The 22,303-nt window shown below is 42.6% G+C and overlaps 1 protein-coding gene and 2 long non-coding RNA genes across 9 annotated transcripts in view; 1 reads left to right on the top strand and 2 right to left on the bottom strand.

Annotated features, from left to right (window-relative positions):
• LOC6526014 overlaps positions 1–22,267 on the top strand; it is a 44,264-nt gene extending 21,997 nt beyond the window's left edge. For 4 of the 7 annotated variants that reach the window (XM_039373753.1, XM_039373758.1, XM_039373743.1 and 1 more), the window contains exons 3-9: positions 313–660; positions 5,854–6,051; positions 6,161–6,281; positions 8,592–8,739; positions 12,472–12,860; positions 12,925–13,161; positions 18,756–22,267. In XM_039373753.1, coding sequence (XP_039229687.1) covers positions 313–660; positions 5,854–6,051; positions 6,161–6,281; positions 8,592–8,739; positions 12,472–12,860; positions 12,925–13,161; positions 18,756–19,796 — 2,482 coding nt within the window. In that variant the 3' untranslated portion in view covers positions 19,797–22,267. Of the gene's footprint in view, positions 1–312; positions 665–5,853; positions 6,052–6,160; positions 6,282–8,591; positions 8,740–9,731; positions 11,329–12,471; positions 12,861–12,924; positions 13,162–18,755 lie in introns of those variants that run through there. The other 3 variants (XM_039373762.1, XM_039373765.1, XM_039373766.1) reach the window with 3 other exon arrangements.
• On the bottom strand, positions 8,575–9,472 carry LOC120321423. The gene is made up of 2 exons (XR_005561029.1): positions 9,376–9,472; positions 8,575–8,839 (listed from the first exon to the last, which is right to left on the bottom strand). It is a non-coding gene; the product is annotated as an uncharacterized LOC120321423 (long non-coding RNA).
• On the bottom strand, positions 13,157–14,923 carry LOC120321419. The gene is made up of 3 exons (XR_005561026.2): positions 13,890–14,923; positions 13,559–13,758; positions 13,157–13,251 (listed from the first exon to the last, which is right to left on the bottom strand). It is a non-coding gene; the product is annotated as an uncharacterized LOC120321419 (long non-coding RNA).
• Positions 22,268–22,303: the final 36 nt, after the last annotated feature.

Genomic DNA, 22,303 nt, shown 5'->3' with positions numbered 1-22,303 from the left:
GCATCAGATGTCCAGGTATACAGTTGAGATATGTACATATATAATTAGATATACTCGTATACCCAACCCCTGCCCATATATATCTATTTATTTTGGCAGCGTTCACTTGTAGCACACACGTGTATAACCACCAACTTTCTGTCATTTCTTCACCTTCAACGTGTCCGACTTTTGCTCTCTACTCCTGCTGCTGCTGATGATGATTCCCATGATGATGATTCCCATGATGATGATTCCCATGATGATGATTCCCATGATGTTGATTCCAATGATGTTTATGATACACTGATGATATTTTATGGCCCAACGAAGTCCGAACAGCAGCAGCATCCACATAAACACCAACCACAAGCGCCAGAATCGCTTCACACAGTTAATGGACCGCCTGCCACTGGGAGGCAAACTGGTCACACCGGGGGCGCCACAAAACCAGAATCAGAATCAGAATCAGAACCAAAATACATGTTCGAATCTGTATCAGTATCAGAATCAGAATCAGTATCAACCATCAATGTCGCCGTCGATGAGCAGCCTGAATCGCAGCATCTCGCAGCTGGAGGTGACTTCTGTGGGCGACAATCGTCGTAGCAACGTGAGCTTTCTCAGCGAGGAGCTGTTCCTGGACATGGAGACCGGCGAGGAGTTCCATGATCCGCACAGGTAGTTGGTCCTTCAGTAAACAACATACCAGCCAACACACACACACACACACGCACACATAGACACACACACACACACACGAATGCGAACGGCAGCTGCTTGGGCCACTCGGGCGCATACTTAATGTCCTGCTAAACGGCAAGGAGCAGAATAATAAAGGAAAAAACAATAAAAACGGCGAGCTAAATATTCAGTAATGCACTGAAAAAAAAGAAAGCAGCAGTGCTTTAAGTATTGTAATACTTAATTTGATTTAATTTGATGCCTATGTTTTTAGGATAGAAAATATTGAATAGTATTTCCTTTTACTTTTCTAATTATGTATATTATTATATATTTAATAGTGCCAGCAGTATTTGATTTTACTGTCTTAATTACGTTTCTTTAGTGGTTAATACTCATATTACAAAAAACTCTCTTCTCCTTGCTGCACCGCAATTAAATAGTAAATATAAAAACAATTTATTACAACTATGCCACTTATCGCCGTGCAGAAATCAGAGACGCTGTTAACTTAAGTAGTTAAATCTGAGCCACACTGCTGCTGTGCTAGGCATGTTTAATGATTAAATATTTTAAATGCCATGGGGAAAAAAAAACTCGAGGGTAGGGCCGCTTAAGAATGAAAGGACCTAATTGTATTATGTCCACAATCTTTGCCAGCGAAAGTGAATGAGACCCTCCTCAAATCACGACGACAATACGCACTTAATATCAATAAAACAATACGGCTGTCCAGAAGTCAGGGTATAAATGAAGATTTGGGGCAACCAAAACACCCATTTGGGACTAATACCCGCGCTCGTACTCATACTCGATACTCGATACTCGATACTCAATACTGGATACTCAATACTCGATACTTAAGCACGCGAAAGAACTTTGCGGCGATGGGAGATTGGGATTAGAATTTGCAATGCAGATAAGTGGATTAGGTTGACCACCCAAATTAAATTTCGATTTTCCCTAAAATGAAGTAATTATGCTTCAATAGCCAGTTTAATAGTCCAGTTGGCCGGCAATTATCGCACTTGTACGCATTTCCAAAATTACATAAAGCTTTAGAAATATTTATCTGCAATTACTATTCTAGTGAAACGTATAATATGTAATAATATTAGGCAGCATTAAACACTTTCCTTCTCATAATTGAAATACCATTGCTTACTACTCTGACTCGTGTAGAGGTGAATTAAAGATACATTTCAGCAAGCAACCCATAATTAATTCATCAATGCGACAACAAAACCTCTTTAATGCTACACTTCCGTTTATCACTCTTTGATTAACTCAGCTCAGCAAATTGTTATTGCACACAAAGGGGACTGCATGTTTGGGTGTTTATTCAGATTGAACGGATTGAAATGTAGCCGTTTGGCATTTGATACTTCCTATGCGGCTTACCGGCCCATCAATCACGAAGAAATGCGGCAAATTAATTAATTACTAACCAGCGGCAGCTGATGAATAGCCCATGAATAATGTATTTGATTTAGGACTCAGTCTGCCCACGCCAACTGTCAAGTTTATGAATTGAATTAGCGCAGCGGCGGTGGAAATGCCGTTGCATTCGTTTTCCATTTAGTTGGCCAGTATTATGGCCAGTATTGACCATACATGGCAATGCAATTAATCGGAAGGGAAGGATCTGGATTGCGATTCCTGATTCCCTCACTCCGTACAATGGACAGTGGACAGTGTACAATGGAGAGCAGCTGCATTGAGTGCAAATTACCTGACCTTGCCGCTTGTTGACATTGCGCTCATTCGATTTACCTTCTTACCCATTGCGAATGCGATTTTATCTCCCACATCCCACATTCCTTACCACCTGCCACCTGCCACCTGCCACTTGCAACCTGCAACCTGCAACCAGCATCCTGCAACCAGCATCCTGCACCATCCTTGATGCAACGACATTGGCATTGGCCTTGGGCCGTTAATTGCATCACAATGGCCCCAGGTGGCGGTGCCAAGAGCTATATCCTCCACCGGGGCATGCCCACCACTATCATCCAAAACCCAACCCATCCCAGTGCCATCGATCAGTCGCTGTCATAGCTTTGGATTAACTGGCGGCTGGTGGCTGGCTGTAGTTGAACTTTAATCAGAAAGAGCCCCTCTTTCATCGCTCGGCGATTGGGTTGTCAAGTTGGTGTCATTAAATCGAGATTTCTGTCATTTCGCTACCCATCTTCATCTTCATCTTCATCTAGGAAAGCACCTGAAAGTAATCGAGTGGCAAGGGGAAGGGGAAGGAAGTTGGGTATTAGTTTACTAAAGGAAATACAAATAATGGCTCCCTTCCTGCGGCAGTTGCGTAACCAAGTCGCTGTGGTCATTTGCCGTAATCGGTAAGCGGATTTAAGTCTTATGGGTAAATGAAAAATGAATCGATACTCAAAGACGGCTTACTGATTTTTTAATTATGGCAAACGGAAATAGGCAAATACAAATGACTGCAAATGAATGCAGTCAACTGAAAGATAAATATACAGTAGATCATTTTCAATCCATTCTCAATTAAGCAAAAAACAGTTAGTAGATTTTCATTCAAACATGTATTTATTCTCTATCGCAACATAACGCATTTTCTAACGTATATTCAATTTCATTGGAATGCAATGCCAATCAAAAGAAATAGATTCTTAGGGGGATTTAGAGATTGATTGGATTGACTATTATTTATAGTTAACATTCACAAATTGGGAACATAAGAAATGGTGCACGGCATGATAAAGTCACAAATTGAATAAGAGTACTCATATTTCTATTTAATTAAAATGAAGTTGTGAAGTCACAAATGAAATGAAAACGAACTGCGAGCTTTATGCATTTGTGTGCAACAAATGAAACTGAATATTCTATGGAATCCTATTGTAAAAGCCTTAATTCGTATAATTTTATACTGCAGCTATTTTATTCCTTGGCTGTCAAGCGTTTTCTGTAATTGTATACATCCAGGGGCATCCCTTACCAAGAATGGAATTTCTGGAAATTGAAAAAGCGAAACTTGATATCAGAGTTGAATAACTTTTCCCACTTGCCTTTGCTGTTTTTGCTCTTATTCAAAAAGTTGCGCCGAGCTATACTGTACATATAAATTTTAGTTTAATTAAGACTTTCTGCTTGCATTCAAATATTACTCGTATTTCGGTTTTGCCAGCCTCTATTATTATGGCAATATCAATGGTTTGTTATTCAGCAGACGCAACCATTATGCAAAAATAGGATTTGTGGTGCTGCTGTTGCATCAACATCGACATCGACATCGGCATTTGCAACTTTGTTACAGTTTTAATCAGGCCAACACATCCGTTGCCCTCCCGTGATCCATGGAATTTCACAGATTTCGCTGCGAATTGTAATTCATTTGGTATCCGAGTTCCCCGCAAATCTGCAAAAAGCCACAAGCCATACGCTGTAAACTGAAACTTTTGCCACTTTGCCACTCCTTTGTGTTCTCACACCTCAACTCTTTCGACGGTCGGAAAACGCTAGTGAAGCCGTTTGCTCATTAAATTTTAACTCTAATCTGCGCAAAGGGCGCTCTTTGAAGTCGGCTCAAATAGCCAACATTTGCGCACATTAATGCCATTGTTGCAGAACTAGATTCCCTCCTGTTTTCTGTGCTCCAAAAATATATACATCAGTGTTCATATAGGACAATGGAAATTAGAGCTGTAATAGCAACGTGTTTTTGCCCTGATTCATAAAATTACTAAGCTAATGTATGCAACTCAATAGTAAGCATTCATTATATATAGAATTAATTATTGAACAAACCACAAAAGTATTTTTCCCTTTTCCTCAGGCAAAAATGGCGAAATTAATATCCTCGGCACTTTGAGAGCAAATGAGAATGAAACAAATTAAAACACTGAGGGCCATTTGGCATATGACAGCCAACCGCCCGTCGCACCGAAGGACCCTCTTTTTTGGAAGGTCCTTGCTGGTGCTGGCAAACTGTAGACTGCAAACTGTACCTCATCTGCATTCGCATTCGCATTGTAAGCGGTGTGCCTTTATTTCGCACGGCTGGATTTTTAATTGCATATTTCTGGCCCGGCATTTGGTTGCTAAGCTGAGAGCTGAGAGCTAAGAGCTAAGGATCCGATCCGTACCTCGAGTGCAACTCGAATGGTGCAATAGTAGTCGAAATGGGAATAGGAGCGGTAATACGATGGCGAATAGTGGTGCGCTGATTGCAGATGCAGCGCCTGCTAATTGCCCACCTGTCACAAGCAGCCAGCTGAAAGAGCACTGGGAGAAAAGAGTTGAGCACAATTAAGCACAAAATTGTAAAAAAATATTTCATGAATAGTGCGCGACTTTCGGTAGAGGGGATATATTGCTTCAAGCATATTATAGCATTGCAGTTATAAATCGATATGATTGGGGCTTCTTTTCGCGCAGTGTATACGTTGGTCGCCTGTGTGTGTGTGGGTGGGCTGGAAAATGTTGCCAAAACCGCAGTTGCAGCCAGGTCGCTTGGCCTGACTTGCGGCCCAGTGACAAGTTGATTGTCGTCCCAGTTTTGCCGACCAAAGCCAAAGAATTCCACGTTCCCTGCCTTCCCTTCGAAAAATGTGTGGGCGAACTCAAAGAAGCGAATGAAAAACTGTATCTACCTCCTACTCATTTCGTTCATTACTTTGTCCATTTGCAGGGGCAGCGATAATTGCCAAATTGACTGCATTCTATTTTCTGCCACAAGGCTTCGGCAGAAAGGAAATTAAATTTCTGAACCTATTACTGGCCGACGTGTGAACGTGGCATGCAGCATGTTGCGGTTATCGGTGGCGTTTGGTATTTCGGTTTGGGTTTGCCAATGTTGCTGGTGCCACAAAATTGACTCCTTAGTGCATCAATGATGAATGAGGGCTGAATTGTGCAGGTTTGACCAATCGGAAGACATTGGCAATCAGTGTTCAAGCAAACAACTTGAAGTTGATTTGATTGCCTAAAGTTGCAAAGAATAAATATTTGCGTCTCAGCGATTTTAGGTATTTTGATGGCTCTTTTAATATTTATACTTGATTACTAAGTTATGCATATTAGGTATTTTGATGGCTCTTTTAATATTTATACGTAATTACTAAGTCATGCATATTAGTTATTTTACATTATCATCATCATGATAAGAGTTGGTTTCTTTGTTAAAATGTGATTATTTTCCACCTCACCCACCAGATCCACTCATCGTGATGAGTTTGGCACACAGCGTGTTTACAAGAAGACCTCGCCAAACTGTGTGCTGACTTTATATTTACCCACTCGCGAGATAACGCTCACCGGAAATAATCCGTCCGTTTTGAGGGGCATCGTCTACGTGGATCCGAAGGCCATCCAGGGATATCGCGTATACGCCCAGCTGACGCTGACGTTCCGGTGAGTTTGTGCCTACTTCCCACTCCTACTTGTAATGGTCAACCCATTAATCGCACTAACTTGCTACGAATTTTGCCCATTTTTTTCTTGTTTGCTTACTACCTTTTAGGTATGGCCGCGAGGATGAGGAGGTGATGGGTCTGCGATTCTGCAACGAGGCCATCATGTCGCTGCACCAGATTTGGCCACGACTCGAGGAGCCCACGCCAGAGTCCCTCAGTCCATTGCAGGTGAGCCCATGGAATTATGCATGAGAGGTTCGGGGATTTCAGGTTCGAAGTCCTTCGTCCTTCGCACTTCGTCCTTCTTGCGCTAACACTTCTGTGCGCGAATATGACGGGCCCTTGACCGACAGTTGAGGGCTGAGCTGTCCAACTTTGGCATTAACAATTGATGACGTTGCGGAGGAGAGCTCCTCTGTTTCCCCCCATCACCATCCACCAAAATAGCACTACCAACCCAAACCAAACCCGGAGAATCAGCTCCATCAATGCGCCCGGGGGAGAAGGGCTCAGTGCACAAGACCATAAATAATTGGACAATTTGCTGGGACTTGCAACGCCATCATTTGGCACCTCGGCTTCTCGGCGTCACCCGATTGGGGAGCATATGAAATTTCAGCTGGACTTTGGCAGCGACCAGCTCACACAGCGACTCCTTTACTCTGTTGATTTAAGTCAGCTAACTCAGTGAACGTAATACGCAAGGCAAACGTTAAATTTGCATGCAGGGTATATTTATATTTTATAATGAAGCATTGAATACACCTACAAATGGTGCCCCCTTCAATACCAAATTATTAGCTTTATTTCCCCGACTTGACTTGTGAACTCTGCTTTATTTATACCCCTTTCGCCTTGCGCCTTCGTGTGTGGCAATGTTTAACTGTCTGGATGACGAACTGTTTCAGTGATTTGGTTTCCCCTTGAAACTCCACTTTAGATCAGCATTCAACCCCCGAGTTACTTGTTTGCCCAGCCCCACGGATTTTTATGAGCAGCCCGTTGAGTTCGTCCGTTTATCTGTCCGTTTGTCCGTCTGTCCGTTTGTCCGTCTGTCCGTTTGTCCGTTTGTCCGTCTGTCCGTTTGTCCGTCTGTCCGTCCGTTCGTCCGTTTGTCCGTCTGTCTGGCAATCCGTCCGGAATCCCAAATCCTGTATTCCGTATCCCGTATCCGGATGCTGACATCTCACGTGCGCCCTTGGACATGTGTACGTCGTACACACCGTAGATATACCCGCATGTGTGTATAGACACAAAATGATGGCTGCCTGGTTGCTCCTCGGAAATGTACTGGCTTCGGGCGGTTTGGTGCACTTAAACCAATTGAAAATCAATTTCATTTAAGTAAAGGCCAAACAAATGTTTGCCGTTGCCCCTGCGAATGTTTTGTGCATTGTTTCAGGTCCTTGCGCGCGATTTGAGATTTGAAAGGGTTCTTGGAGGACTCTTTGGTCGGCTAACCGAAAACTTTCGAATTCAACTTTTCGCATTTTTATTAAATTTGACATGGCATAATTTATATGCTCCTGCCATCCCATTTTGTCGATGGCCTGCGCCCCCATCACGAATTTGGTTAGCCAATGGGGTTCTGCTCTTTCTACATCTTCAAAAGTGGAGGATGCTCAGACACAGACACAAACAAGGACCCACACTCACACATACATACATACACAGGCACACGCATAATTAAATAAATGTGATTTTAATAACTTGCCGAACGACATGAGCCGGTAAAGATAAAGAAAAGCTGCCCGAAAATAGGCCGCAGATGGGACAACAAAGAAAGGGAAGTAAAGTACATACATATATTGAGAGAAAATTCCACTGAGAAAAATCATTTGCCATTTGAAAAATAAATGTTCGCTGTATTTGGCCACAAATCAGCTTCAATCAAGTGCAAAAAGATTGAACGTAATTTGAAAGCAATATTAAATAGGTAATTTCAATATAATACCAAGAAAGCAAATTGTATAGCTCTTAAATAAATACACACTTTACTGCTTTAAATACTCGCTTACATCGCAGCAGATAAAACACTTTGGGGTTGAGCTGAGAGAATCCAGGACAACGAGAGCCTGAAGGACACGCTTTCGTTGTCCCGAGCAACCTGACAGTACACGCGCAAATGATTAAACTTTGATAAAAATTCATTTGAGTGAGCCATGAGTACTTTAAGGAGACTGTCTGACTGTCTGAAAGGGAAAGCAACTTTGTAATTACCGCATTCAAGGGTTTAACAAATAGATAATCACGTAAATACGTTTGCAAACTAAACTGCCTTTAGCTCGCAATAAGGTCCACTCTAAAGTGCCCACATAGTTACAGATGTGCATAATCGAATGCAAATGCAAAAGTACACAAAGGCGCCGAAGCAAAGATGAAGCCAAATGATAAATAAATAGAAATATTATTTCCCTGCCCGGCGAATAAGTAAGAGAATCATTAATGCCAATCCCGGTATCGGGTTACTAGTCAAATGCCCCCCATTTATTTGCCTGTTTTTTTTTTTTGTTCTGCTCTCTGTTTTTGCCATTTCAGGAGGCCCTGATGAAGCGCCTGGGCGATGGAGCCCATCCCTTCACCCTCTCGCTGTCCTCCTACGCCCCACCCAGTGTCCAGTTGGTGCCCGCCAAGCGCTACTACGGAGCACCCATTGGCACCAGCTACGATGTCCGCTGCTTCATTGGTAAGTGTGGTGATCGCCTGGGCTGTAAGGATTATCGCGGGGATGCTAGGACCTCGGAGGAAGCGATTTAATGCAGCTACTTCTGTCATTTGGGAGATTTCTGAAATTGTGATAGCTAGAGCTTTACAAGAATCCTTAAGTTGTTTCTTTGAAACTATGATAGCTAGATCTTAAAATGTTTCTTTGAAACTATGATAGCTAGATCTTAGAATGTTTCTTTGAAACTATGATAGCCAGAGCTTAAAATGAATCCCTAAGTTGTTTCTTTGAAACTATGATAGCTAGATCTTAAAATGTTTCTTTGCAACTATGATAGCCAGAGCTTAAAATGAATCCCTAAGTTGTTTCTTTGAAACTATGACTTAACTCCTTAACTGCTTTTCTTTGAATACAATATACAAACGAGTATATTGTGGTATTTTAAATGTATAAAAATTATAATTTATGCTGATTGAAATTTAATCAGTGGCAGCTACTCACATTATATGTATTAAGTTCAATTTAGGTTTGTAAAATTGAGTTTGTAAAAAAAGACAAACAAAAGGGCAAGTTGAGGTACTACACAAGTGGTCTGGAGTGGAGTGTCTTGGGACTGGGTCAATAGACGGACATCTGGCTATTAACTGAAGCACTCACCCGCATTGCTGGCATCTCCCACAAAAACCACCTGACACAACTCACAATCCACAACTCACAACTCAGAGCTCAGAGCTCAGAACTCACACCTCACAGCCATCCCATGCAATCAAACCCATTGAAACGCCATCAAAGATCCAGACATCGTCGCCAGCTGAATCCAGTGGTGACTTCGACTGTAACAATCAAGTCGATTTCCAGCGCTCAATTATATGTATATAAATATCCATTTAAACACCACTGGCACTGCCCCCAACCAACTTCTTTCCCTCGAAACGAAACGAATTGGTATCGTATTGAATCGAATCGAAACGAAACGAATCCAATCGAATCGAATTCATCGCTGACGTCAGTCAGTTCAGGGGGATTTGTGATTGATTTTTTATTTTCATTTTCATTTTTATTTTTGTTTTTCAATTTTGTTTGGTTTTTGTTTTGTTTTTGTTTCTGCTTTTTGTTGTTTGTCGACGGGGGTGCCTCGAAAAAGGACAGCACCAGTTAATTTAAAAGCGTGAAGGTGAGTTATATTTATAAATCCAATTGTACACACCCTTGCAGCTTAAATAACAAAACATAAAAATCCAATTAAACTTGTTCGTTTTGAAAACAATATGCTTAAATATATATTAAATGCTACAAGTGCAAATAGGCTTAACAACTTGTCAGCAACATAATAAATCCCCTTTGCAAAGTGTGCAATCAAATCAATAACAAAAGCCGCCGGCTCGGATTCAGTATCAGATACAGATGCAGATACACATACAGATACAGATACAGATTCGGATCCAGATTGAGATTCTGTTGATATTATTTTAGTCGCTCAAGGACGCCCCAGGATGTAGGAATATGTCCGCGATGGCAGTTATTTTCGTTTTTGGTAGGAATATACGCACTGTGCGCCATCTAATATCCTGTCCGATGAAACTGTGCGTTTTGAGCAGTGCCGCCAGCCAAGACGAAACTCCGAAACTCAGTCCAACTGCCCAGCAACCATCCCACTTCACTCCCACTTCCACGCCCACTTTCCATTCTGAGTGCCGGCCAACGTCTCTGTCTCCAGCACTCGTGCAATTGTTGAATATAACATGCAAAGCCCAACTGCGGTTGCTCCGGGCAACCCACGCAGGACGCAGGACATCCTGCGGAGAAACGGGCTCCTTGGGGTCCTTTGGGCTGGGAAATGGACATGGACATGCTGATGCTGATGCCTCTGTGGCTCCATAATTACACGCTATCAGCCAGAAGGTTGGGACAATGTGGTTTGGCACACAACTTACAATGGGAAATGGGAAATTTATGCTGAGGGTGAGGATGTCTAAGCGTATTCAAACATATTGTTTTACGGTTTGATCAAGAAAAAGAAATGCAGCATTGAGTCAAGAAGTTGCAGTTGCATTACTAATTAATCTGGACTGATAGCCAGCCGAATTCCATTAATAATTCAATTATTTACCTTGCTTAACGAGCAGTAGAGGAAATTGACTGCTTCATCTGCACTTAGATAATTAGTAGGGTGGTATATATTTCAACAGGCATCGAACTTACTATAATGAACCTAAGTCACACAAATGTTAGTTTATGAAGCATATTTAAACGAGAGGTATTTAGAAAATGTAATATTTTAAGCGTTGAAAATGAAGTAAGAGAATAAGGTGTGAGATCTGTATCAAAATGCCAAGGCATTATTGGCTTTGGAAAAGCACTGATGTGAACAACCCATGCACAATACACACACCACTATGTATTAGTTATAGCCCCATGATCATGATCGCACGCCCCTCATCCCTCGTATCGTTCGTATCGCCCCCGTATCCAATCCCATAGAGCCCATGAGCGACGACGAGCCAACGTGAGCAGAAGCCAAGATCAAGCGCCCCAATTTCTTGGCCAGGTGGGTCTCCCGGCTCTGCTGCCGCGGCTGCTGTGCCTGTATGTGCACGGCCTCCGACCAAGGTATATGAGGCCATATCTGATTGATATCTCATCTGATTATCTGATTATCTGATATTATTGTCAAATGGTGGAATGTGTGTGTGTGTCTGTGGAATGTGCAACATCGATTCCGGTTCGAATCGCATCGGATTGGATTGGATTGAAATGGATTGCATTGAAATGGATTGCATTGAAATGGATTGGTTTGAAATGGATTGGATTGGAGTATTGGAGTGGATCGGCTTAAATCGAATCGAATCCGATCGGATCGGCCATGCTATCGGTGTCGTCTTTGTCCTGTTGCTGCTCGTGATCGTGCTCCTTTCCATTTCCGTTTCCGTTTCTGTTTCTCTTTCTGTTTCAGTTTCAGTTTCCTTTTACGTTCCATTCCAGTTTCTTGGTGTTGTGGCTTGCTCTATCTCTCTCTCTCTCTCTCTCTCTCTCTCTCACTCACTCTCCCTGTCCCTGTCTCTCCTTGTTGTATTACTCCCTTTCAGTGTTGGGGAATTTGATTCATTTAATAATACATACATATTTCTGAAATAGAATCTTCTATTAAACATTGATAGAGAGATTTTATAGAGGTTATATATACAAAAGTTTATCTCCAACACCTGTTCCCTTTCGTTGTTTTGCTCGATCTCTATTTGCTGTTTGATATACATAGACCACCTGTTAGAACCCCGTGTCGTCTTCTTCCTTCCTTCCTTCGAACTGCATCTCTCCATCTAACCAAAAACACCATGTGTGTGATTTCATGTGTATCTTTCCCGCCATTTCTGTATGCTCCTCCACCATTTCATTTCTTTCATGTTGAGTGTGTTTGCTATCCGTTCAAGTGGCCGGCTGCCTGCCTGAGGTAATCGAAAATACGAAACGAATAATAACGAATCTCATGATCACTTGCCATTCGGACGATCGACGGACCACGACTGCCAAAAACCAAACAAAAATTTGAAAAAAAAAAAAAAACACCCGCAAAATTATAAGGATATTTCGCCTAGAAATTCCTTGCAACAATTGAAAAGCTTTCGCAAGCGTCGGCGGCGGCAACGGCAGCGGCAAACGAACTTCTCTCTAGTCTCTATACACAATTAATTAATCCATTTTTTTGTTTCACTTTCCACTTTCGTTCTCTGTCTAAATTTCCAACTGCACGTTCAGCGGACAAAACAGATGAGAAGTTCCATCGCCGGGCCTCCGTAAAAATGGGCGTACGCGTCATCTATCGCACGGATGTCTTTCATCAGCACTTGGCGCCCGAACAGTATGCCGCCTACGCCGGTCGTCAGAACAACGCCCAATCGCCGCCGGCCAGTGCCACGCCCCCTTCGGGCAGTGAGGGCGGCGAGCAGCACGGCCATCAGCAATCACAATCGCAGCCAACAAGCGGTTCCAAGCACAAGTCAAAGTCCGAGCGCGGCGACTCCTTTCCCAAGTTGCGTCTCTCGCCGAAATCCTTTCGGTTCAGCGGTCGTTTTGGGCGCAGCAAGAGCGAAATCGAAAAGTGTCCCAATGATCCTTTCCACAGCTACAGCAAGTCCTTCCAGGAGGTGAGCTTGTTTGCCACTATGCACTTGCTGTACTTATTTCATCAACCATTCTTTCCACTTGCAGCACTGCGACAGCATGTTGCCACCGCACACTGGAGCCGGGGTCACCGGTGGCATCGGTGGCGTCAGTGTGGGTCCTTGTGGCGGTCCCCAAGGATCCGTGGACAAGCCGTTCCTGCTGCACGACGGCCGGGTGGGCTTGAGGGCCAGCTTGGACAAGGGCTGGTATACACACGGCGAGGACGTTCAGGTGACCGTCAATATACGCAACGATAGCCGCAAGACGGTCCGCAAAGTACGGGTAAGTAGCCCATTCTTCCAGTTTCCATTCCTCAGTCACAATTTGGCATTCGGAATGCCATAACGCATACGCAGCGTGGTGCAGTCTCACCTGGAGAATGCAGGCGTTTTGTGGGATAAATAACTAAGGTGACTGGGTGTCCCTGGCAATTGATGATACAGCTGACTGGAAAACAAATTCACTTTGTTGCAACTAAACCGATTTCATAGAAGCAATACTGTGCAACAATAGAAATTCAAAGCGGCCACTACAAAAGCGTTTAGTACAATAGAAGTAAATTGGAAAAATAAAAAAATAGTAGTCGCATTAGGCGGTGGTTCGTCGTTAAGGTCAGCAATTGGCTTTTGTTTAAAGGATTAGTGTACCCGTAAGGAACTTAACTGTCGGCGCCACTCACTGATTTAAGCTGCATGCCCCCTGCTTAGCAACGAGCAGCAACAAACTAGACACATCGTAGTCGACTTTATTTCCAGGATACACATACACTGTGGTACATAATCTGCATTGGCACCTGGTCCATGCAAAAAGGAGTGGTTTGGGATCCGAGGAAAAAGCCAGAAGGCTTTGATATCCATTACTTGACGGGTGTGCCTGAAACTGGTAAAATCGTACGTTTGCTGAATGAAATTTGATGTTGGGTTCAAAGTTTTAACGAGAAATGAAGGCACGTCACTAATTAATGGCAAAACATACATAGGCATCGCTTCGTTGAGCCAGTACTCACTCACCTGTACTGAATGTCCTTTGTGATTGGTGGTGGTGGTGGTGGTGTTGGTGGAAGGAGGTGCTCCAAGTTATGACAGTTAATCAAACGCTCCCTTCGGCCAGGCACTTTCAGTTAAGCTGATTGTGATTGTGAGTGTTGCTTAGCTCCGCCCTTCAAAGAGCTATGGGTTTCAAAGCCAAATGAATGGCGATGGGGATTGATTTGCAGTTTACTGTGCCATTCGAGACGGTAGCTTCCTGGACATTCCATTGTCTTTGGCTTGCTTGCATTTCCCTTGCTTTCCCTTGCTTTCCCTTGCATTTCCACCTCAAGCACAATTGCAATGAAATATGGCCATTACCAAAGATAATTTTCAAATTACTGTGCGCCCATTGAGTGTGATTCAATTTCAGACTGCTGTTTTTCTTGGCCAAACAAAGGGTGATAATAGCAAAAGGCAGCTTATACACAGATTTTAACGAGGCCTTTCAAGTGGTGCCTATTTCGAATGAATTTAAAGCAAACATACTGTAGAAGAACTCCTGTTGGAATTTGTAGCGAAATATAGTTTGAAACAAAACTTAGAGGAATTGTTAAAGATGTTTCTATGCCCAGACTTCTGGAAAATTGATTGATTTGGCTGCGATTTACCTGTCATTTTGGCACAGCATGCTCAACCTCTTAAAGCTCTGCTATTTGAATATTATCGTATGCAAAAACCTAGAATTTCTTGCGTACCCAACAACGCGTGCTAATCGCTGTGGGGTAATGGAAAGATTACCTACGCACCTGGTGTTGCCTCAAATGAAGGGAATGACAAACAGAAAGACAGGTGGACAGAAAGTGGGTAGGGGGTAGGGGGGATGGCGACAAATCGAAAGGATCCCATGGGTCCAAGGGCTCCAGGACTTGAGGACGCCAGGACTCCAAGACAGGCAGTTGATTCCTTAAGCACACCCACTCACGCACATATGCAAATTGCGCTTAGCCGAATGAAATTGTCAAACGAAGGACACTCAGCCCCCCACTCCCACACGCAGATTGCCAAAGGGGCAGGGGGAGGGGGAGGGGAAAGGAGTGGAAGGGAGGAAAAGGATCTGAAAGGCTGGAAAAAGACGCAGTTGAAGTGAAAATTGTGTTTATACATTTTATGGGCTTTATTTCGCCCCCACCACCGCCATCCACCATCCACCGTTCTTCAGCTTGACTTTTTATTGTGCCCCAAAGGCCCTTCTATGTGAGCCGCACACACACACACACACACACACACACACACCTTTCTTCTGGCTCCTTTGGCATTCAAGGAGCCTCCATGTGTTTACGCCTGCCAGCCTGCCACGCCCACAAACACGACCATGTCTCCCGCAAAAGGCGTACTGTATTTACTGGGAAATGAAGCACACCGAAGTGTGTACTGCAGTTTTACATTGTGCCGGGCTATGCCTAATCCTTGCCCAACCCGCTCCTTTCCATTTTCATCCTTTTTCCTTGGCGTATCTACTCCAGAAGAGCCATCAACGTTCCTTGAACACGTACACCAAAGACACCAAAGATGAAGAACGACTTAATGTAGCAATAGATTATTGAGTTTGTACTGCAGGCTAGGTTTATATTTTATTGATTTGCCGTTTGTTTTTCAGCTAAATTGATTAAAAATACGTATTTTTGGGCACTAGCAGGAAAACAACATGGCTTTTTATATTATATATTTTTTTTATTGTATGTTATTTTGGTAAAAAGAAAAATGAATAGCAATAAAAATAGTTGTCCAAACGTGGAATTTGTAACAAAATTCCCAATCAAGTTGTTTTTATGCCTGGATACTACTATTATTTTTGGGGATGTTTCGCAAATTATGGAGAATTTATATTTTATTTAAATATTTTATTATGCAACCGCTACAAATGTGTACGAGTGGCAGGACGATGGACTCGAATTGAATCGCCATTTAATTGCGGGCCAGAGATATTACGCATACGACATGGTGCCGTAGCTAAAGCCACTCGCACTCACTTGAATGCATCTAAATACAAGAAAATGGATGGCAAGGCTATTGCAATATGCATATGCAAGTGGCGTGCACAGCTCAGTCCTAGAAGTGTTTCAGGACTTTACAACGAAATGCAATATGTTCTAACCAGCTGCCACTGCCACTGCCGTCTGTCAATTGTTATTGTTTATTTTTATTGTAGCCCCATTATTTCACAGCACATTGTTCAATAATGAATAGAACAGAACACTAGAACTGCAGAACTACTCTACAGTCGTCGACAGATACAAGTTATGACACTTACACATGGAATGCGCTCTTCTCTCCATTTTAAAGCTCAACTGATGACAGGGATATGTGCACATATGAGTTATATCTGATAAGCATGCATATTCCAAAAAGCATTTCAAGCCTACATATTTCCAACTTACCAATGCAATATTTACTTTCGCATTTGATTTATTTGTATTTGTGGAATTTATTTCTTTCCATGTAGAGAGAAACGGTCATTTAGCTAACCGAAACATTTGGTAGAAGTCAGAAAAAAGGTCAAGGCATTCATAACGAAGCCAATCAAAGAGTTAACTGAGGCGTATTACCACTTGGGATAATCGACTGTTATGTGAAAAGGCGAAGATTTGATTGATTGCTGACATTACAGATGGTGAATACATACAGAGAAATTTATCCCTCATATTCGTCTGATACGAGTATCTTATGTAATTTTAGAAATAAATATAAAATCTGATTTATTTATTATTTCAAATGGATTCGAGGCCAGTTGCTTGAAATATTTAGTTTATTCGTATAAAATATTTTTGGTTTGCCATTTTCCGAACTCAGGGGAATGCAGCACTATTCACAAAATCACATATTCCGAGCCGAAAAACTAGTCAACATCTGCTATGCATAATTTAAAGGACCGGCCAAATTTCCGGTTCTTGTCAAATTTCAATTCCCAAATGGCCAAGCGCATTGGTTAAAAGCAGTAAATAATATTCTCAATTGGTTGTGCTTCGCTTTGTTCCGTTTGTTGCCTTTTTCGGGCGGCCAAAGGGAGTCCTTCTATGTCCTTTCTGTTCGTTCTGTTCGCTGTGAGCCCCAGAGTCCTTGTCCATTTGTGACAAGTTTCTGCCATCTTTTATGCAATCGCATAATTCGATTTGATTTGAAGGCCTTTTCCGTGCACCGCACGCCCGTTTGGTACTTTTTGAGCTCCAAATGGCAAACGGCAAGGGTCTAAATGTTGATACCAAACTGAGATTTCTTGTGGGCAAATGGGACGCCTGGTCCTCCAGCTCATTTATTTTATTTTCATCGTGCACTTTGCGCCTTATTAAATATGTACATTTTATTGTGTGTGTGTGTGTGTGTGTGTGTGCGACTCTGAATGCCGAGATTGCTTTGTACTTTCTCTTTTTTTTTTGTTTTTGTTTGTAGCCCACCAAAGTCAGCCAGCAAATGTCAAAAGTTACCTTGAGTTCTTGGGTAACTTGGACATCTGTTCCCCAATTTCCATCGTCGCTGCGGAGGTGGCAGCGGATGGATGGTGGTGCTGGTGGTGCTGGTGGTGCTGGTGGTGCCAGCAACAAGTCCTTAGGCGGATGAAAGGACGCCCAGCAGTCGCACAAAGGAAAACGGCGACTCAAATGACGACCATTTAAATGCTATGCGGAATTGAAAACTGTGAACTGAACGACTCGATGGTAGAATTTGATTGCTCATTTCGATTGGCGCAAGTGCGAGTGCGATTTTCTTGCAAGCTTTTGAATACAGAAAACAAAAAAACAAAGCAATATAGGCCTCATACTCTTATAAAGGTTGCACTGAGAAATTGTTTGTGCTTTAGTTAACTAGTAAAAAGGATACGTGAAGAATGAGTAATTATTCAATACAAACTTGCTAACTTTTATTATTATTTATTATAAATGGGTATTAAAAACTTGTATTATTATTTGTTATAAATGGGTATTAAATGGGTATTAAATGTGTAGTAATTCCCAAGTGGCCAACATGGCGTATGTGTAATATTATCTAATATTTCGATGTAAATCACTAAAAGCTGCACTCTGTCATAAAAAACGTGAATCGTATGGCAATTTTCCAACACTTCGATGTGTGCAAATGGGAGCATTTGTTTTTTGGCCACTTAAGGGCATAACAAAAAAATAAATTAAGCCCAAATCTTGCAACGAGAAATCGACACTGATGATGAGCTGCCAATATGTGAGCTGCCAGGCCTGAGCTTAATTTATTATTTTAGCTACTTGCTCTGATTTTTCCTTCCCTTGTTTTTTCTTGATTTTTCTCGTTTTTTTTTTTTTTTTGGCTCAAGTCGATTTACCCGCATGGCCATTCTTACACGGCCACTTGAAGGGACGGTAATTGAGTGCATTATCTCAGATTGGCTTGGAGATTTCGACCAGGGACATTTTGTCCGCAGCCATAAAATAACGCTGAACATCGTTTGAGCTTGTCCAAAAGACACACAGATGCCAAGAGGTTAACTAATGGAATATGGCTGACTGGGCAATACTCTGCTGGGAAATTTCTGGGAAACGTTTTTTCAGTAAATTAATCATTTTGAAAGATGGGTACAAACTCAGCTGATTTGAATAGATATTTTCTACAATTTACATCTGCTAATAATATTTTTGATGAACAAATATATATAGAATATCTATGAGCTGCACAGAGTATTTTGCTTTTGCATTATTGTGTGTACAGGTTATGCGCTTCTGCCCAATTTGTGGGGCGTAACCCACTGAAGGTGTCTCCTCCAATTACACACACCCATCACCACTTTGCCACGCTGCTCTCCACACTTGTCACTCCGCTTGTCTTCCTTTAATATATATCTATTTTTACGGATTTCTTTTTGTGACTTCGCCTGAACAGGTCTGCGCCATTCAGCACGTCGACGTTTGCATGTTCAACAACGGCAAGTTCAAGAATGTGGTGGCCGATTCGGATAATGTCACACCGCCGGTGGATCGCACAGTGGCCGCTGGAGCCTCGTTGAATACCACGGTGACGCTGCGTCCGCAACGCGGTCCCACCAAGAACTGGATCGCCCTGGAGGACACTTTGCAGCGGAGCACCGAGCCGGAGGAGATCACCGGCGCCATCGCTGCTTCGGCCATCCGCTCGCCACACTTTGTCATGCAGAACGCCCAGCTGTTGGGCGGTTGCGGCCATCCGCTTGGCAGTCCGGCATTGGTCACCCCACATCCACACCTGTGGCAGCCGGGGCCACAAGGTCAGGGTCAGTCGGGTAATCCCAACGCCGCCGGCGCCGGTGGCAATGAGGAGCGCAACGTGTTCGCCATCTATGTGTCCTACTATGTCAAGGTGAAGCTAACCCTGAGCGGCATGGGTGGCGAGTTGTCCCTGAAGTTGCCCTTCGTTCTCGTCCACGTGGATGAGACACAGCGTCCGGGCTTTGCCTCCGCCACGCTGGGCGAACTGCGCATGGAGATGGAGCGCCTGGCCCTGCATGATGCACCCGTGGGCAAGCGAAACGGACGACGGCAGGCACAGGCCACCGCCACAGAGATCGGAGATGGACCCTCCACCAGTGCGGCTGCTGCCGCCGCAGCCGCTGCTGCCAAGTCGGCCTCCCAATCCTTTGGCCAGTCAGCCGGGCAGCTGGACATGATCGAGAGCCTGGACGATGAGTTCAACATTCGGGTGCCAGTGCCAAGGAACGGATCCCACAAGCGGCGTTTGCTGCGCAGCGAGACCTTGGCCCGCGATCTGGAGGAGCACGATGAGCATGGTCCGATGGCCGAGGAAGAGGACCACATTGTTCAGATTCACTTGGAGCAGGTGTCACCGGACAGGGACGAGGTGCAGCCTGAGGAGCGGGCGCCGGAGGAGCAGGTGAGCCACGCCCCCGGTGCCGAGACCGGTGCGGTACCCAAGTCGTCGAATGTGTGATTCTGATTGTGGTCCCAGATGTTTGCCAAACGCAAGAGGAAGCCGTAGTAACCGATTTCCCAAGCGGTAGTATAGGGTAATTGTGTCCAAGTCCAATTACTATTTCCCAGAACGCGAAAATCGATTGAAATCGATCAAATATATAATTGTTTATGTTTTGATCAATTTGTTCAAGCAGTTTCCTGTTCTTTTTTTATTTGAGAATGTTAAACTGTTTTGCGCTTTAGCAATACGCAAATACCATTCTAACGTCCAAAAACTATACATTTTTTGACAAATAGAACCACGTATGTATGTACGTCTAAACCTGTGCTGTTTAATAAGGCGCTTTAGTTTTTGTAACATTTTCGATTCAGCAGCATTTTAAAAATACACGTTCGAAAACGTTTTTAAAGGTATGAGCAGCAACTCTCGGAGTTGCGGCCAGTGTAAATTTTAAAAGGAAAACCATTCAGTTTCGGTTTCAGCAGTCAAATGTCAGGAGTTAGATGATAGGTACCCAATATGAAAGGGTGGGGATACGAAAGAAGTTTATAGGTATTAAAAAGTAGATGGTTTCCAAAATCGGAGAGAAAGAAATCCAAAAATGAACTAGAAGGCAACGGTATTCCCTAGGAATTAGACAATGAATTGAGGTGAAATTTTTGCAGTTTGATTAAAATGGTGAATGTGAGTTGCGAGTTGCGACAAAGGCGTTGAAGTCGAAGTTGAGGTAGTCGTAGATAAAGTTAAGATTTATTATTTGATATTAGCCATGCAATGCGTTGAAATTGATGATATTTTGCGTGGATTGGCAGGTTAGAGTAGCTTATACGAATAGCTAATGGCATCAACAGTATTGAAATTGGAAGGCAAGCCAACCCAAAAGCAAAGTCAAAACATATATATTTACCTAGATCTTAAGTGAGTGTGGTTCAAATGAAATCTATGTATATGCAACTATGCATTAATTTACAAACAAAAAAAAAACAAATGCCAATTGAAATGCCCATTTTTCAAATCGCACAGATGTCACCATTAGGGATATACTATCTAAATAATCATATATTTACTGAATATTAAATGTTTGATGTGTATTTACAAAACGACAAGGAAATATTACAGAGGCCAAAGGCAGAGGCAAATACACACACTAACCATTGGTGTAAAAATCTCGTTGCGGTTTCAAGCTGACAAAAAGTATTTACAAATAACCAACCAACCAAACAAAACAAAAAAAAAATAAACAACACAAAATAACAAACACAACACATATCTGTGGGTTTTCTGGCTTTTGTTGCCAACGTCAGTGTGTTATTGTCGCAATGTATTGATTCAAATCTATGGTCAAATTAGGCGAATTAAGCAAGACAGGTGTCACTGCAAAAAGGTGATTCTCTCAGAGTATGAAAAACCTAAATCTAACGACAAAGTTCCGAACAGTTAGGCAAAAAGCAGTCACGAAGGATCGACACTATAGCTATAGTTTTTTAAATCGTATTGAGACACCCGGAATAGCTGATTAATGATCTGCTGGTGATCCAGATACCTAAAGAGTTTTGAATGAATTGTGGAAATGTCCTGTTTGAAAGGAGGATGCGGTATGAACTTAAACCACCAAGAAATGCGAACCTATGATATCGAAGATTTTTAATGTTAGCTGTACGAAAATCCATAATGAATATGCATACTACTACTACAATGAGAAGAGATATTGGAAATGGAAAACTGACAACAATATTAATAATATTTATGTGTACGAGTATATGTGTCTACAGTTAATGTGCAACATTGAAACACACTGAATAATGATGAATTTATGAATGTATGTAACACGATTAAGTAATCGCTATGCTCGGCTTACGCAATCTTTGTGCAGATCAATATGCTGATCGAAATAGACATTTAAACTTAAATAGAACTATATATATTTATGTGAGTGTTGCTTTGTCAAGCCAAGCTGCTACTTGATTTTCGAAACAAAAAACAAAAACACAAAAAAACAAAAAAATGAACTCTACACTAACGCAAAGGCGAAAAAAATAAACTTAAATGTGATGCATTTCTATGAATACACTAAATGAATACATAACCCTATATACAATCATATATGTATACACTGTATCGATGGCTATTTAGAATTAAGACTCTCGATCCGCAACCGCATTCCCTTTACTTTAAGAGCTGGACTCTATTCACAGCCAAGGATTGCGCAAACATTTTGGTTCCCAAACTCCTCCTCCTCCTCCTCCTCCTCCTCCTCCTCCTCCTCCTGCTCCCCTTCTCCTATACATTCGAATCCGTTGTCCTTTCCGTCTCCAGAGCTTCAGATACCACAGCCAATTGATTGATGATAAATCCTGGCGATGGTCAGCAGCCAGCAGTGGGTGCTATTTCCACTCCTTCCATGGATGGACTCTGGGGGCAGACGGGGCGCTCTGGAATATCTGAGAATTTAATAAAATAAATGTTTAACATAAAATATCACAAAATTCACGCTTGTTTTCACTCTCAGCATGGCGGTGATG

The sequence above is a fragment of the Drosophila yakuba genome, chromosome X, assembly GCF_016746365.2.
Source record: "Drosophila yakuba strain Tai18E2 chromosome X, Prin_Dyak_Tai18E2_2.1, whole genome shotgun sequence".
NCBI lineage: Eukaryota > Metazoa > Arthropoda > Insecta > Diptera > Drosophilidae > Drosophila > Drosophila yakuba.
Note: the sequence above shows the minus strand (reverse complement) of the source record. Positions and strands in the feature narration are given on the sequence as shown.